Genomic DNA, 16,002 nt, shown 5'->3' on the forward strand with positions numbered 1-16,002 from the left:
CAAAGGCTCATATTTCTGTGTTTATTATAATTATGATTTGATAGAGCAGTCTGACTGAGCGGTCGTAGGCAGCAGCAGGCTCGTAAGCATTCATTCAAACTTTACTGCATTCAATCAAACAGCCTACTTTGTGGGTTTTCAAATACTTTCTGAATATTGTCCATTGGTCACATTTTGGATAATATTTTTATTAATTATATGTAAATAATATTTAGAACTATGTTATACTTGGTACATTGAATAATTTAGGCAAGTGTACTACAATTTAAATATTCTAGGGTTTTTTGTTAATTGTTTTTGATAGTGAGTGTCTTTACATAATGGAAGACTGAGTTTTTCTTATTGAGATGAATGTGGTATCCTATTAAAACTTCTTAGGGCTGCAATCCCGTTAACGGGATATGACATGACGACAGCCAGTGAAAGTGCAGGGCGCCAAATTCAAAACAGAAATCTCATAATTAAAATTCCTCAAACATGCATGTATCTTATACCGTTTTAAAGGTAATCTTGTTGTTTATCCCACCACAGTGTCAGATTTCAAATGGGCTTTACAGCGAAAGCACCACGTGACCACCAACTCACAGAAAAACCCAGCCATTTTTTCAGCCAAAAAGAGGAGTCACAAAATGCACAAATAGAGAGAAAATGAATCACTAACCTTTGATGATCTTCATCAGATAACACTCATAGGACTTAATGTTACACAATACATGTATGTTTCGTTTGATAAAGTTAATATTTATATACAAAAATCTCAGTATACATTGGCGCGTTACATTCACTAGTTCCAAAAACATCCGGTGATATTGCAGAGAGCCACATCATTTTACAGAAATACTCATTATAAATGTCGATAAATACAATTGTTAGACATGGAAATATAGATATACCTCCCCTTAATGCAACCGCTGTGTCAGATTTCAAAAAAACTTTACGGAAAGGGCAAACCAAGTAATAATCTGCGACGGCGGTCAGAAAATAAATAAAATTATCCGCCATGTTGGAGTCAACAGAAATCAGAAATCACATTATAAATATTCCCTTACCTTTGATGATCTTCATCAGAATGCACTCCCAGGAATCCTAGTTCCACAATAAATGCTTGATTTGTTCGATAATGTCCATTATTTGTGTCCAAGTAGCTACTTTTGTTAGCGCGTTTAGTACACAAATCCAAACGCTCGTGCAGGTCCATCCGAACGTCGGACGAAAACTTCAAAAAGTTATATTGCAGGTCGAAGAAACTTGTCAAACTAAGTATAGAATCTATCTTTAGGATGTTATCATAAATCTTCAATAAAGTTCCAACCGGAGAATTCCTATGTCTGTAGAGAAGCCATGGAAGGCAGATCGCTATCATGTGTAATGCGTGTGACCAGAACCTGGCTCTCTGCCAGACCACTGACTCAAACAGCTCCCATCCGGCTCCACAACACAGAAGTCCCATTAAAGTTTCTAAAGACGGTTGACATCTAGTGGAAGCCCTAGGAAGTGCAACTTTATCCATATCCCACTGTGTATTCAATAGGGGCTGGGTTGAAAATCGACCAACCTAAGATTTTCAACTTCCTTGTTTGGATTTCTTCTCAGGTGTTTGCCTGCCATATGAGTTCTGTTATACTCACAGACATCATTCAAACAGTTTTAGAATCTTCAGAGTGTTTTCTATCCAATAATAATAATACTATGCATATATTTGCAACTGGGACTGAGGAGCAGGCCGTTGACTCTGTGCACCTTTTGTCCAAGCTACTCAATACTGCCCCTGCAGCCATAAGAAGTTAAAGAAGAGCTTGTGCTCTTAAAAATAAGTTGTAATTATTTGTTCTTCATTTTTGAGCTATCTCTGTTTTGGAATGTGTGAGAAAAGGAGCTTTATCTTGAAATTTCTCAGGTCGACATTCCTGCAGTTAGCATTCCAATTGCACACTCCCTGAACATGAGACATCTGTTGTGACAAAACTGCACATTTTAGACTGGCCTTTTATTGTCCCCAGCACAAGGTGCACCTGTGTAACGATCACACTGTTTAATCCGCTTCTTGGTATGCCACACTTGTCAGAAGGATGAATTGTTTTGGCAATGGAGAAATGCTCACTAGCAGGGATGTAAACAAATTTGTGCACAACATTTTAGAGAAATAAGCTTTTTTTCTGTATAAAACATTTCTGGGATCTTTTATTTCACTTCATAAAACATTGAGATGGTTTGGGGTGAGATGGACCGCAGAGTGAAGGAAAAGCAGCCAACAAGTGCTCAGCATATGTGGGAACTCCTTCAAGACTGTTTGAAAAGCATTCCAGGTGAAGCTGGTTGACAGAATGTCAAGAGTGTGCAAAGCTGTCAAAGGTGGTTACTTTGAAGAATCTCAAATATTAAAAACTATTTAGATGTATCACTTTGTTGGTTACTACATGATTCCATGTGTTATTTCATTAGTGTTGATGTCTTCACAATTATTATACAATGTAGAAAATAGTCAAAAGAAAGAAAAACCCTTGAATGAGTAGGTTTGTCCAAACTTGACTGGTAGTGTATGTACACTATCGTTCAAAAGTTTGGGGTCACTTAGAAATGTCCTTGTTTTTGAAAGAAAAACACATTTATTTGTCCATTTTAAAATTAAGATCAAATTGATCAGAAATACAGTGTAGACATTATTGTTGTAAATTACTTTAAACTGCTTTAAAAAATAAAATAAAATATTTAATGGATAGGCGTACAGAGGCCCATTATCAGCAACCATCACTCCTGTGTTCCAATGGCACGTTGTGTTAGCTAATCCAAGTTTATCATTTTAAAAGGCTAATTGATCACTAGAAAAGCCTTTTGCAATTATGTTAGCACAGCTGAAAAACTGTTGTCCTGATTAAAGAAGCAATAAAACTGTCTGCCTTTTAGACTAGTTGAGTAGCTGGAGCATCAGCGTTTGTGGGTTTGAAAACAGGCTCAAAATGGCCAGACAAAAGACAATTCTTCTGAAACTCGTCAAGCTATTCTTGTTCTGAGAAATGAAGGCTGTTCCATGTGAGAAATTGCCAAGAAACTGAAGATCTCCTACACTGATGTGTACTACTCCCTTCACAGAACAGCGCAAACTGCCTCTAACCAGAATAGAAAGAGGAGTGGGAGGCCCCGGTGCACAACTGATCAAGAGGACAAGTGCATTGTCTACTTTGAGAAACAGAAGCCTCACAAGTCCTCAACTGGCAGCTTCATTAAATAGTACCCGCAAAACACCAGTCTCAACGTCAACAGTAAGGAGGTAACTCCGGGATGCTGGCCTTCTGGGCAGAGTTCCTGTGCCCAGTGTCTGTGTACTTTTGCCCATCTTTCTTTTTATTGGCGAGTCTGAGATGTGGCTTTTTCTTTGCATCTCTGCATAGAAGGCCAGCATCCCGGAGTCGCCTCTTCACTGTTTATGTTGAGACTGGGGAAAGCGCCTCGGATCCACAAATTCCCTTCCACCAGGTGGCTGATGAGATATTTTGGCACAACTGCCATATTGCATCTCCATCTCAAAGCCTTTGCTTGGAAGTGTACTACGCCAGACTACCAAAAACCTTGCCCTCATCCAGGGCAAAGTGGCGAGACACATAGGCCTTGTTGGTCTCTGCACCAGACAGGATGCTCTTGCCAGCATACTTGGGGTCCAACGTACACTGCGGCGTGTATGAACTTCAGGCAGAAGTCTTTATGCTTTTAGATGTAATTCAGAACTGTGGTTTCCTCTGCTTGGAGCAACAGTGGAGTGGGCAGGGCAGTATGGATTTCTTCTCTTACATCTGCAAGCAGAGTCTGAACATCAGACAGGATGGCATTGTCTCCCTCAATCCGTGCAATGGCTACTGCTATAGGTTTCAGGCTGCTTACCACTCTCTCCCAAAATACATCATCCAGGAGGATCCTCTTGATGGGGCTGTTTATATCGGCAGACTGTGATATGGCCATTTCTTGGAGAGACTCCTCCCCTCCGGTAGACTGTCAAACATGATGACAACACCACCCCCAACGGGTGTTGCTGGGCAGCTTCAATGTGATACTCTTATTCTTCTCACTTTGCTTGGTGAGATAGATTGCTGCTACAACTTGATGACCCTTCACATACCTAACCATTTCCTTGGCTCTCTTGTAGAGTGTATCCATTGTTTTCAGTGCCATGATGTCCTTGAGGAGCAGATTCAATGCATGAGAAGCACAGCCAATGGGTGTGCTGTGTGAGTAGGGCTCCTCCACTTTAGACCAAGCAGCCTTCATGTTCACGGCTTTGTCTGTCACAAGTGCAAATACCTTCTGTGGTACAAGGTCATTGACTGCCTTCAGCTCATCTGCAATGTAGAGACCGGTGTGTCTTGTCTGTGCTCTTGAAGAACACTGGTTGAGGGGTGGAGATGTAGTTAATTATTCCTTGCCCACAAACATTTGATCACATATCAGAGGTGATTGCAATAGTCAGCTTTAACTATGATTTGCTTGACCTTCACTTAAACTATGTTGAACTCTGCATCCAGCAAATTGAGTAGATAAATCATGTCTGGTTGGAGGGGTGTATGCTGGACGAAAAACAGTCAGAAATCTCTTCCAATACTCATTGCCTATGAGCATCAGAGTTGAACCAGTTGCATACACAGCACGAGCACGACATTCATCAGCATTTATTTGACTATGTTCCTCCATTGAGTCAAAAACACTTCTGATTCCAGAAGGAGTATGATCTGTTGCTATCGATAAGGTGTCTGATTCATCATTTTCACCTCGAATTGAAATGGAGGGAGCGCTGATGATTTGATGGATTCTTGCCCTTTGCAACCCTATTTACATGGTTCCAAAATGTGATTGTAATCTAACAGCACCTGTTTGGCAGACATGATATGCATGCAGCGCTTGCTTCTTACCTTCTTTTTCTTGATCTCCAGTATTTTCTACAACTAGTCAAATTTATTCCACGCATCTGACTTCCCCATTTACTTCCTGAGCAACCAGTAAACATTCCCCTGTTTTGGAGTTGATTTGTCATGTCCTCTGCATCCATTTTTCTGTCAATGTGTTTTGATTTTCTGAGTTTATTATAACTTATTTATTGATGTGATTATGATAGGCTACAGGTCAGGCCCTATTGGTCACGTGCATTTGATGCATACATTTCACGGTAAAGAGAGCAATTGTTGAGGGAATTGGGAATGTTTTTCCTAAACAAACGAGGGATTTCGGTAACATTACTTTTCAGTCAGAAATGGCTGTAATTATGTTGCAGCTTCAGCAGCACTGACGGCTCGATAAACACACTTGTTCCTTCCTCTCATGGCTGTTCACATGATGTTCTGTGGTGGTCGCAGCAGCAGGGAGGAGAGGGAGACAATGGGTGCTAGTCACACAGTCCCTACCTGTGTGACTAGCACCCCGGGTCAGAGGTGAAGGTCTCCGACCTCGCATAACCCATTTGTTTTTTTTAGCAGGTCTGTATTTGCATATCTGAAGCAGCGCCCCAACAGCCCAAGGTCCCTCTCAGCACTAAGCCATGTCTGTGTGTGTGTGTCAGTCAGAAATATGTAGTTTGTGAGTATCTCGTGAGTCCGACTGTTACCATGGTAGATGCCCAGAAGAGTTGACAAACCTTGGAGATTGATATATTCCCTGTTTCGTGTGCCACTCAGTGCTGCTTTGCAGTTGTTGTTCACATAGAGTCCCCTCTGGCCATGAGCTCATGGTGTAGACCTACAGTATATGCAGTTAAGTCTGGCCTGTGTGCGTTAATCACCAGTTTGTTTGAGTGGGAGTTGTCTTGGCATGTGAACAGCCATGAGAGGAAGGAACAAGTGTGTCACATATGTCGAAAAAGGCTGCAAGGGCAAGTCTGTTTCCCACAGGCCTGTTTGTCTGTAAAGTCGAACCATGTGCTGTAACGGGTTGAGAGTGAAACATGTTATGGGCCAACCAGGGAGGGAGCACAGAGACCGGAAGAGGGGGAGGAGCAGAACCTCAGGGTTCTCTCTTGTGGGGTTTTGGCACTCTTCTTTCCTCTCTCTGTCACACTCCCTAGCCCTTTTTCCCCCTTCACTGTTTCTCAACAGCCTCCCTCTGTCCCTTTTCTCTCTCTCCACCCTCTGGCTGTTTAGCTGCCCCTCCACCCATCGTCTTCCTCTCAAACCTCATCCTTAGTGGCTAGACGTCAGTGGTGTGTTGGCCACACTGGCAGGGATGGTCCACCTTCTAACCTGTTATTAAGTGTGTGCGTGTGTGTGCCTGTCCCTCCCTGCTGTGTCACTGTAATTTAGCTCTGAAATAGCCCAGTTGAGAAAGATGAAAAGGGCGTGTGTAGTGCATTGTGGGCTAGTCCAAGAGTTAAGATTGAGGCCTTCTGCTGACTGCGCACTGCCTGTTTCTTTCACATCCTCCCCCCACGTTCTTTCTTTCTTTCTTTCTCCCTGACTCCCCCTGCTCCCCTCTCTTTGACTCAGACTAGGGATGGATCGGTGTTATCATAATGTCACAATTAAAATAGTATCATGAAATGTTTTTGGATATCCAGTTTATTTTATTGCACAGTTTTTAACCTGAGCACTGCTGCGCGAGGTAGAGACCCTGTGCTCTATTGCTGGAGCAATGGGTGGGGTTGGTGTGTAGGAGCTGGGAGTGGAGCGGACGTGAGGAAGAGAGCCAACTCGGCTACAGCCAAGACTAGCTAACTTGTAGCAGCCACAATGTTATTCATCATCCCATATAACAGTGCCTGTCTTGACTGGAGTAGCCTAGAGAAACTAGCTAACTACCTAGGCTAATTTGCAGGCTATGTGCGGCGCTTTCTCCCCAACCCCATTCAGAGATTGATAAACAACATCCTACCTGTTGGTTGCTCGTTGTAGCCTATTCTTTCTCATTTAACTCAGCTAACTTGTAATTCCATCTTGCATTGCATTAGTGAACTCTCACTTTTTGTTACACATTGAGCCTTTGACTGTGGTGCTGCTTTGATTGGCTGACAAAAACAAGCTACAGAAAGAAGGCTACCGGTCATTTTAAGGGGTGCGTGTCATAACTACATTCAAAAGTGTGTTTTATTAAATTAAGTATTTGTAATGACATGGTTATATCCTTGTAAGTGACAATGTCACATGGATATGTTTATTGTATTTAGAAAAAGCCATTTCATTGTTAAAATATACTTATTTTTTTAAATGAATACTCACAAGTAATCAAATACTGACGTCCGATCAGATATTCGAATATGCCCATCCCTAATTCAGACGGCCTCGAATACCATATTTGGGTGTGGGGTGACTGAGTTAAAGCCTTTACCTAAAGCCATAAAGTGAAGTGTGGCACATTTTCTCCTGTAAGCTGCTTAAACGCCCACACCAGTAGAAATCCACTTTTTCAAGCTGAAAGATGACGGCCAGAGCTTACCCGTGTTGCACAATGATTTATGTCAAAAAGTCATAGTTTTAGTCAAAGTATGATACATTTGTGCTTGAAGTGACACATTTGTGTGAATGATATTTGTGCGTCTAACTTTCTTACTCATCATTATTCACGATTCATTCAGGACTACAGTAATCATGGTAGCATCCACATTTACAAACTGCTTAGAAACATATTCTATTCTTATTTACAATAATAGTGACTCCAAAACGGCACTACATTATTTACTATTAATTTCTATTAGGCACAAAATAGTCTGAAACACAAATCCAGGGGCTCTAAGCTACTTAAAGTGAGACCAACTCACACACCTGAGATCTCCTGCACGCACGCGCGTGCACACACACACACACACACACACAGGTTTGCACATTCTCACACTTTAGCACATTCTCTCTTTCATACACATTCTCACTTACTTCTAGGCCAAGCGAAATGTTTGTTGACTTCCTGGTTGACTTTAAAAATAAAAAAAACTTTATTTAACTAGGCAAGTCAGTTAAGAACAAATTCTTATTTACAATGACGGCCTAGGAACAGTGGGTCAACTGCCTTGTTCAGGGGCAGAAGGACAGATGTTTACCTTGTCAGTTCGGGGATTCGATCGAGCAACCTTTTGGTTACTGACCCAACACTCTAACCACTAGGCTTTCTGCCGCCCAAACCACTGCAACCACTATAACACTGGAAACCACTAATACCAAACCACTAATACACAGGAAACAAATCTGATCACTCCACCCATGCCTTATCACCTTTTATGGTTTGATTCAAACTTATCAGCCACTTAATCTGCTATTGAACCTCAGACCTTGTTTACTAGTCTCTCTGGCCTTTCCTTACTCTGTTGGTAAGGGTTTACTGTCTGGAGTAGAAAGGTCTATTCTATACTGCCTGATGGTACAGGTCTTAAGTGGTCTTATGTCCAAGATGGCATAGCAGTCAGACGTCCTTCGTCCTCGTTTTGTCATGTCCCGTGTGTGTGTATATATCTTTCTTCGCATAACATATCTTTTATATATATATATTTTTTCTCCAAAAACTCAAATTCAAAACACTCTCCTGCAACCCGCCTCACCAATAAAAATAAAATAAAAAGTATTATTTACCTCAAATCTGAAATCCACAATAGAAGCTAGCCAGGAGCTAGCCAGTTTACTGGCTAACGTTAGTATTTAGCCAAACACGGTTGATGGTCATCATCAATCCTTTTAACTCGAAAAGCTATCGCCAGTTTTGTACAACGCGACTCAGACCAGAATATACCGGACCTATTTTTCTGTCCATATCCCCAGATTTCAACCGAAAGCTCTGAACATTTACACCTGGATCTCGCAGCTAGCTAGCTGCTATCCGTGTGACTATTGGCTTACGTCGGTCCCAGAGCAAACTTAAATTATTACGGAGCTAGTCAGCTGAAGAGTTCCATCAACCACTCCTGGGCTACAATCACCTATCCGGACCCGTTTTACCACCAGGCCTTCACGACTGTACTACCGACGTTATCTGCACGAGGGAGTTATCCAACTGGCTCCTCCGCTACGTTACCTGAACGGCCATCTGCGGCCCGCTAATCGTTAGCTGTCTTATCGGCTGCTATCTGAATAGGTCTCTCGGACAATTTTTCTTGGGTCACTATTACTATATCTATTTTGCCAATTGGATTGATCCCCTCTACCACACGGAACCCCACTAATCTACTAACGGATACGCACGAAGTGGCTAAAAACAGAACACCGTCCTACGCTAGCTTGCTACCGATGGCCCGGCTAGCTGTCTGAATCGCCGTTACCCCAACCAACCTCACTACTAACTGGACCCTTATGATCACTCGACAAAGCATGCCTCTCCTTAATGTCAATATATATGCCTTGTCCATTGCTGTTCTGGTTAGTGTTTATTGGTTTATTTCACTGTAGAGCCTCTAGCCCTAACAATTATACCTTATCCAACCTTTCAGTTCCACCACCCACACATGCGATGACATCACCAGGTTTCAATGATGTTTCTAGAGACACGATCTCTCATCATCACTCAATACCTAGGGGTTTACCTCCACTGTATTCACATCCTACCATACCTTTGTCTGTACATTATACCTTGAAGCTATTTTATCACCCCCAGAAACCTCCTTTTACTCTCTGTTCCGGACGTTCTAAATGACCAATTCTCATAGCTTTTAGCAGTACCCTTATCCTACTCCTCCTCTGTTCCTCTGGTGATATAGAGGTGAATCCAGGCCCTGCAGTGCCTAGCTCCACTCCTATTCCTGAGGCGCTCTCTTTTGATGACTTCTGTAACCGTAATAGCCTTGGTTTCATGCATGTTAACATTAGAAGCCTCCTCCCTAAGCTTGTTTTATTCACTGCTTTAGCACACTCTGCCAACCCGGATGTTCTAGCCGTGTCTGAATCCTACCACCATAAATTCTGAAATCTCCATTCCGATCTACAACATTTTCAGACAAGATAGAACGGCCAAAGGGGGCTGTGTTGCAATCTACTGCAGAGAGAGCCTGCAGAGTTCTGTCCTACTGTCCAGGTCTGTACCCAAACAATTTGAACTTCTACTTTTAAAAATCCACCTCAATAAAAACAAGTCTCTCACTGTTGCCACCTGCTATAGACCACCCTCTGCCCCCAGCTGTGCTCTGGACACCATATGTGAACTGATTGCCCCCCCATCTATCTTCAGAGCTCGTGCTGCTAGGCGATCTAAACTGGAACATGCTTAACACCCCAGCCATCTTACAATCTAAGCTTGATGCCCTCAATCTCACACAAATTATCAATGAACCTACCAGGTACCACCCCAAAGCCGTAAACACGGGCACCCTCATAGATATCATCCTAACCAACTTGCCCTCTAAATACACCTCTGCTGTTTTCATCCAAGATCTCAGCGATCACTGCCTCATTGCCTGCATTTGTAATGGGTCAGCGGTCAAACGACCTCCACTCATCACTGTCAAACGCTCCCTGAAACACTTCAGCGAGCAGGCCTTTCTAATCGACCTGGCCGGTGTATCCTGGAAGGACATTGATCTCATCCCGTCAGTAGAGGATGCCTGGATATTTTTTTTAAAATGCCTTCCTCACCATCTTAAATAAGCCCCATTCAAGACATTTAAAACCAGGAACAGGTATAGCCCCGGGTTCTCTCCAGACCTGACTGCCCTTAACCAACACAAAAACATCCTATGGCGTTCTGCATTAGCATCAAACAGCCCCTGTGATATGCAACTTTTCAGGGAAGCTAGAAACCAATACACACAGGCAGTTAGAGAAGCCAAGGCTAGCTTTTTCAAGCAGAAATGTGCTTCCTGCAACACAACCTCAAAGTTCTGGGACACTAAGTCCTTGGAGAATAAGAACACCTCCTCCCAGCTGCCCACTGCACTGAGGATAGGAAACACTGTTACTACCGATAAATCCACTATAATTGAGAATTTCAATAAGCATTTTTCTACGGCTGGCCATGCTTTCCACCTGGCTACTCTTACCCCGGTCAACAGCACCGCACATCCCACAGCAACTGGCCCAAGCCTTCCCCATTTCTCCTTTTCCCAAATCCAGTCAGCTGATGTTCTGAAAGAGCTGCATAATCTGGATCCCTACAAATCAGCCGGGCTAGACAATCTGGACACTTTCTAAAATGATCTGCCGAAATTGTTGCAACCCCTATTAACTAGCCTGTTCAACCTCTCTTTCGTGTCGTCTGAGATTCCCAAATATTGGAAAGCAGCTGCGGTCATCCCCCTCTTCAAAGGGGGGGGTGACACTCTTGACCCAAACTGCTACAGACCTATATATATCCTACCCTGCCTTTCTAAGGTCTTCGAAAGCCAAGTCAACAAACAGATTACCGACCATTTCGAATCCCACCATACCTTCTCCGCTATGCAATCTGGTTTCGGAGCTAGTCATGGGTGCGCCTCAGCCACGCTCAAGGTTCTAAACGATATCTTAACCTTCATCGATAAGAACCAATACTGTGCAGCCGTATTCATTGACCTGGCCAAGGCTTTTGACTCTGCCAATCACCACATCCTCATCGGCAGACTCGATAGCCTTGGTTTCTCAAATGATTGCCTCGCCTGGTTCACTAACTATTTCTCTGATAGAGTTCAGTGTGTCAAATCGGAGGGCCTGTTGTCCGGGCCTCTGGCAGTCTCTATGGGGGTGCCACAGGGTTCAATTCTTGGACCGTCTCTCTTCTCTGTATACATCAATGATGTCGCTCTTGCTGCTGGTGAGTCTCTGATCCACCTCTACGCAGACGACACCATTCTGTATACTTCTGGCCCTTCTTTGGACTCTGTGTTAACAACCCTCCAGACGAGCTTCAATGCCATACAACTCTCCTTCCGTGGCCTCCAATTGCTCTTAAATACAAGTAAAACTAAATGCATGCTCTTCAACCGATCGCTACCTGCCCGCCCGTCCAACATCACTACTCTGGACGGTTCTGTCTTAGAATACGGTTCTGTCTTAGAATAACTTCAAATACCTAGGTGTCTGGCTAGACTGTAAACTCTCCTTCCAGACTCGCATCAAACATCTCCAATCCAAAGTTAAATCTAGAATTTCCTTCCTATTTCGCAACAAAGCCTCCTTCACTCATGCTGCCAAACATGCCCTTGTAAAACTGACCATCCTACCGATCCTCGACTTCGGCGACGTCATTTACAAAATAGCCTCCAATACCCTACTCAATAAATTGGATGCAGTCTATCACAGTGCCATCCGTTTTGTCACCAAAGCCCCATATACTACCCACCACTGTGACCTGTACGCCCTCGCTTCATAATCGTCACCAAACCCACTGGCTCCAGGTCATCTTCAAGACCCTGCTAGGTAAAGACCCCCTTATCTCACCTCGCTGGTCACAATAGCAGCACCCACCTGTAGCACGCACTCCAGCAGGTATATCTCTCTCTATCTCACCCCCAAAACCAATTCTTACTTTGGCCGTTCTCTGCTGCCAATGACTGGAATGAACTGCAAAAATCTCTGAAACTGGAAACACTTATCCCCCTCACTATCTTTAAGCACCAGCTGTTAGAGCAGCTCACCGCTTACTGCACCTGTACATAGCCCATCTATAATTTAGCCCAAACAACTACCTCTCCCCCTACTGTATTTATTTATTTATTTTGCTCCTTTGCACCCCCATTATTTCTATCTCTACTTTGCACATTCTTCCACTGCAAATCTACCATTCCAGTGTTTATTTAAAATTTAAAAAATGTACTTGCTATATTGTATTTACTTCGCCACCATGTCCTTTTTTGCCTTTACCTCCCTTATCTCACCTCATTTGCTCACATTGTATATAGACTCATTTTTCTACTGTACTATTGGCTGTTTGTTTTTACTCCATGTGTAACTCTGTGTTGTTGTTCGTGTCGAACTGCTTTGCTTTGTCTTGGCCAGGTCGCAATTGTAAATGAGAACTTGTTCTCAACTTGCCTACCTGGTTAAATAAAGGTGAGATAAATAAATAGATAAGAGCGTCTGCTAAATGACTTAAATGTAAATGTAAATGTAAATAAATAAAAGTGGTGGTGAAATTCTTAACCATTCTGTTTTTGTTAATCAGGTCACTTCCTGTGGTTGCTCAGCTGGCCTGTCACGTGCCCTGTATTGTCATGGGTCGCTGAAAGTGCCATTTTGAGTCCCACGATAGTGCTGGTAATTTGGGCCAAAAGAGTGTGGGTAGATTGTGTTACCCAAATGGTCTGTTGGAACACATTTTGGCATAATATTTGGTCTAATTCCTATTTGGTCGGGGCGAATGGGTCGGTCTAGCAATCCAGAAGTTGTGAGGACGCGTCCGGGACAACTTACATTTGAGCTAACCCTTGTTCTTAACTTAACCCAATTCAGCTAACCTGCTATGTAAATTTCCCTGACATTTGTCCTTTTAGTTCCCCTAACCACCAACATAAATTCTTCCCATAATCCTCCTTTGTTATGGTCCAACAAGCAACCTTGTCTCAGAGAAAGACGTATAATGTGGCGTAACATAATATATCATACTAAATGGAGTGTAACGGATTTACAAACAGAAAATTGTTTACCCTGAGACCACGATGACTTGGTGGGTCACAACTAGTTTGGGTCACTGGTCTGAGCAGTTTGGAATTCATTCAGTCATAGTGTCTTATTCATTGTGTGTAGTAGCTCATCCTAGCCAGCCTCCGTTCTGGGGTCCCCTCCCCAAGTGTGTGTGTGCCCTGTCCCTTCCCGTCCCCTTCGTTAGGATCCTAAAAGTGACCACTCAAGCGGAGGACTTCACCTTTGGCCCCATAGGACCAAGTTAGGCTAGAGAATCACTCCATGTTTACAGTATGTCACAGAACAATGAACCAGAACTGTGAATGACCAGGACCGCTGGGCACAAAGTGACCTCGCTGACTGCCGTGGACCTCTCATCACGATTCAACCGACGTGATCGACACTGTCAGTTCCCATTGTGGCCTGGTTCCATAGCTGCACGGTTGTCATGGCGTTACCGTGCAGGGTTGTCACGTACCAGGAAGACGGTCAGGCATACAGGACACCAACTAACGAGGTCGCCCCTCAGAGCCCAGAGATCAGTTTGAATTGATATGGTGGAACTCCTAACGGACAAAGGTGGGAAGCTTTAAAAAAAAAAATATGTTTTACTCTTTCCGCACTCCGTTGGTTTTGCTTTTTTAGATGCATCCATATCAATAGTGTATTATGTGTTACATCACCAGCGCATGGCCGGCTCTGTCCCATTCCAGTGCTTATCCCGCAGCGACAGATGGACAGAACACAGGAAGGGAGGGTGAGAGCGAGAGTGGATGAAGATACTTTCTCGCTCTCTCTTTCTGGAGAGTTGCAGAACCGCACATGATAGGACCGTAAACTCTGTGCATGAGTGGAGCGGGAGATGGAGAGTGACTGAACAAGTGAAGGGGTGTAGATATCGCCCCTCTCTCTGTCCAGGGACTTTTCAGGGAGGACTGGACAGTCCCCCGGCTGTTCGCAGCAGGAAGAGGGAAAGGGGAGAGGCATTACTTTGGACCTGTTAATCATTTAATTGGAAACTTCTTTACACCATCCTGGACTGGACTGTAAACATAAATTAGCAGGGCAGAGGAGGATGAATCAACATCCGAGACATTCCTACACTGTTCGAAGTTTGCAACGGTTTAGGGTTTGTGTGTGTGTTTTGTAAGGGTTTAAGTGCGTGTGTGAAGGTTTAGTGAGTTATCTGCTTGGGTGTAGATTTAATATCTACTAGTTTCTGTGTATGGTTGATGGACGAGGTGTGTCTGTAGTTACCTGGAGGTACTTAGCCAGCCGTCTGCTCCTAGAGGTTTGGGTTACCTGAGCTCCACCGGCTTGGCAGAGGAACAGCAATCGCCTTTACTACAGGACAGAGTCCAAAACCTTATTGTTCTGAGGAACTGTAAAGGTGGTGTGTGTGTAGTTCTGTGGGAGGGATTAGTAGAGGCACAGGAACAGAGGTGACACAGGTGAGATATAAAAGCAGGCGTGTGTGTGACCGTGTGTATCTGAGGATCACACTCACTCACCTCTCGTCCGTCTGTGTCTGCTGACCAGAGAACAGACTTGGGGATTATCAGACAGTTGATGAGATTTAGGGCACTGCCATTGTCCAGGGGATCAACACACACACAGGAGAGAAAGTGAGACTCCCTACTGGAACCTCTCTCGCCCTCTGAAGAGCACCGGCGTTGTGTATTGTGGTGAATACCGTAAAAGAGGAGAGTAGACTGGATATTTGTAGTCTTTTCGTCTTTGAACTTGGCTGCAGTACAGATTGCACAGTACAGACACTACAGTCCAGGATAGAACTTTGGAACTGTTCTCGCTGTGGATACACTTGTTGTCATCTCTCGCACTCAGTCTTCAGCTCTCCAACTGATGACAACTATGACCAGATCACAAAAGATACGCCTGGAGCTCTGACTGCCATTCACACCTAGACCTCAACCATGGAACCCCTCCATAACAGCTTATAAGCTATCATAACAACCTGTGGAACTTCAACAGTTCCTGTCCCATTCAAACAAGGGGGACTTTGTTTGGGTGAGAACAGAGCGAACCAACCTGCCCGTCTCCACGGACGGACGGGATCATGTACGTGCTGTGCACTCTGGTGGTACTGAGTATCCACAGCCTCTTTAAGAGCCGACACAAGGCCCTGGAGCCCGGCGATAAAGAGGCTAGAGATGGGGCCATGCTGCATGGGGACAAGGCCCCTCCACTAGGGGAGGGAGGCAGGTCAAGGGACCCCGGTCTTGGAGGGGGTGTGGGGCCAAGGGAGAATGAGCGAGGGATGACTGTAGCCCTCTCTCAGGATAAGAGGCAGAGGGCTCCTGTTGTAGACAGTAAGGCTGCAGGCTGCAACTTCACAGGCAAACATAGAGGTGAGGGGGAGCTGCGCTGCAGCCAGGGCAGGCTGGGATGCGGAGAAGGCAGCCTGGAGAATGTGCCGGACAGCAGAAAACGATTGCAGGTGAGAGGGGAAGATGGGGAAAGAGGGAGGGCATGCTAAACAGAACAGGAGGGAGGGGAGAGC

General features: G+C 44.2%; 1 protein-coding gene across 6 annotated transcripts in view; it reads left to right on the forward strand.

The window, feature by feature from the left end:
* Positions 1-16,002, forward strand: part of LOC115112042 (kinesin-like protein KIFC3) — a 77,972-nt gene that overhangs the window by 15,588 nt on the left and 46,382 nt on the right. The window contains exon 1 of one of the 6 annotated variants that reach the window (XM_029638700.2): positions 14,278-15,939. The exons of 1 other annotated variant lie outside the window; for it this stretch is intronic. In XM_029638700.2, the coding sequence (XP_029494560.2) occupies positions 15,559-15,939 (381 nt within the window). In that variant the 5' untranslated portion in view covers positions 14,278-15,558. Of the gene's footprint in view, positions 1-14,277; positions 15,940-16,002 lie in introns of those variants that run through there. 4 more of the 6 variants (XM_029638701.2, XM_029638702.2, XM_029638704.2 and 1 more) reach the window with 4 other exon arrangements.

This window comes from Oncorhynchus nerka, linkage group LG27 (assembly GCF_034236695.1).
Source record: "Oncorhynchus nerka isolate Pitt River linkage group LG27, Oner_Uvic_2.0, whole genome shotgun sequence".
Classification (NCBI taxonomy): Eukaryota; Metazoa; Chordata; class Actinopteri; order Salmoniformes; family Salmonidae; genus Oncorhynchus; species Oncorhynchus nerka.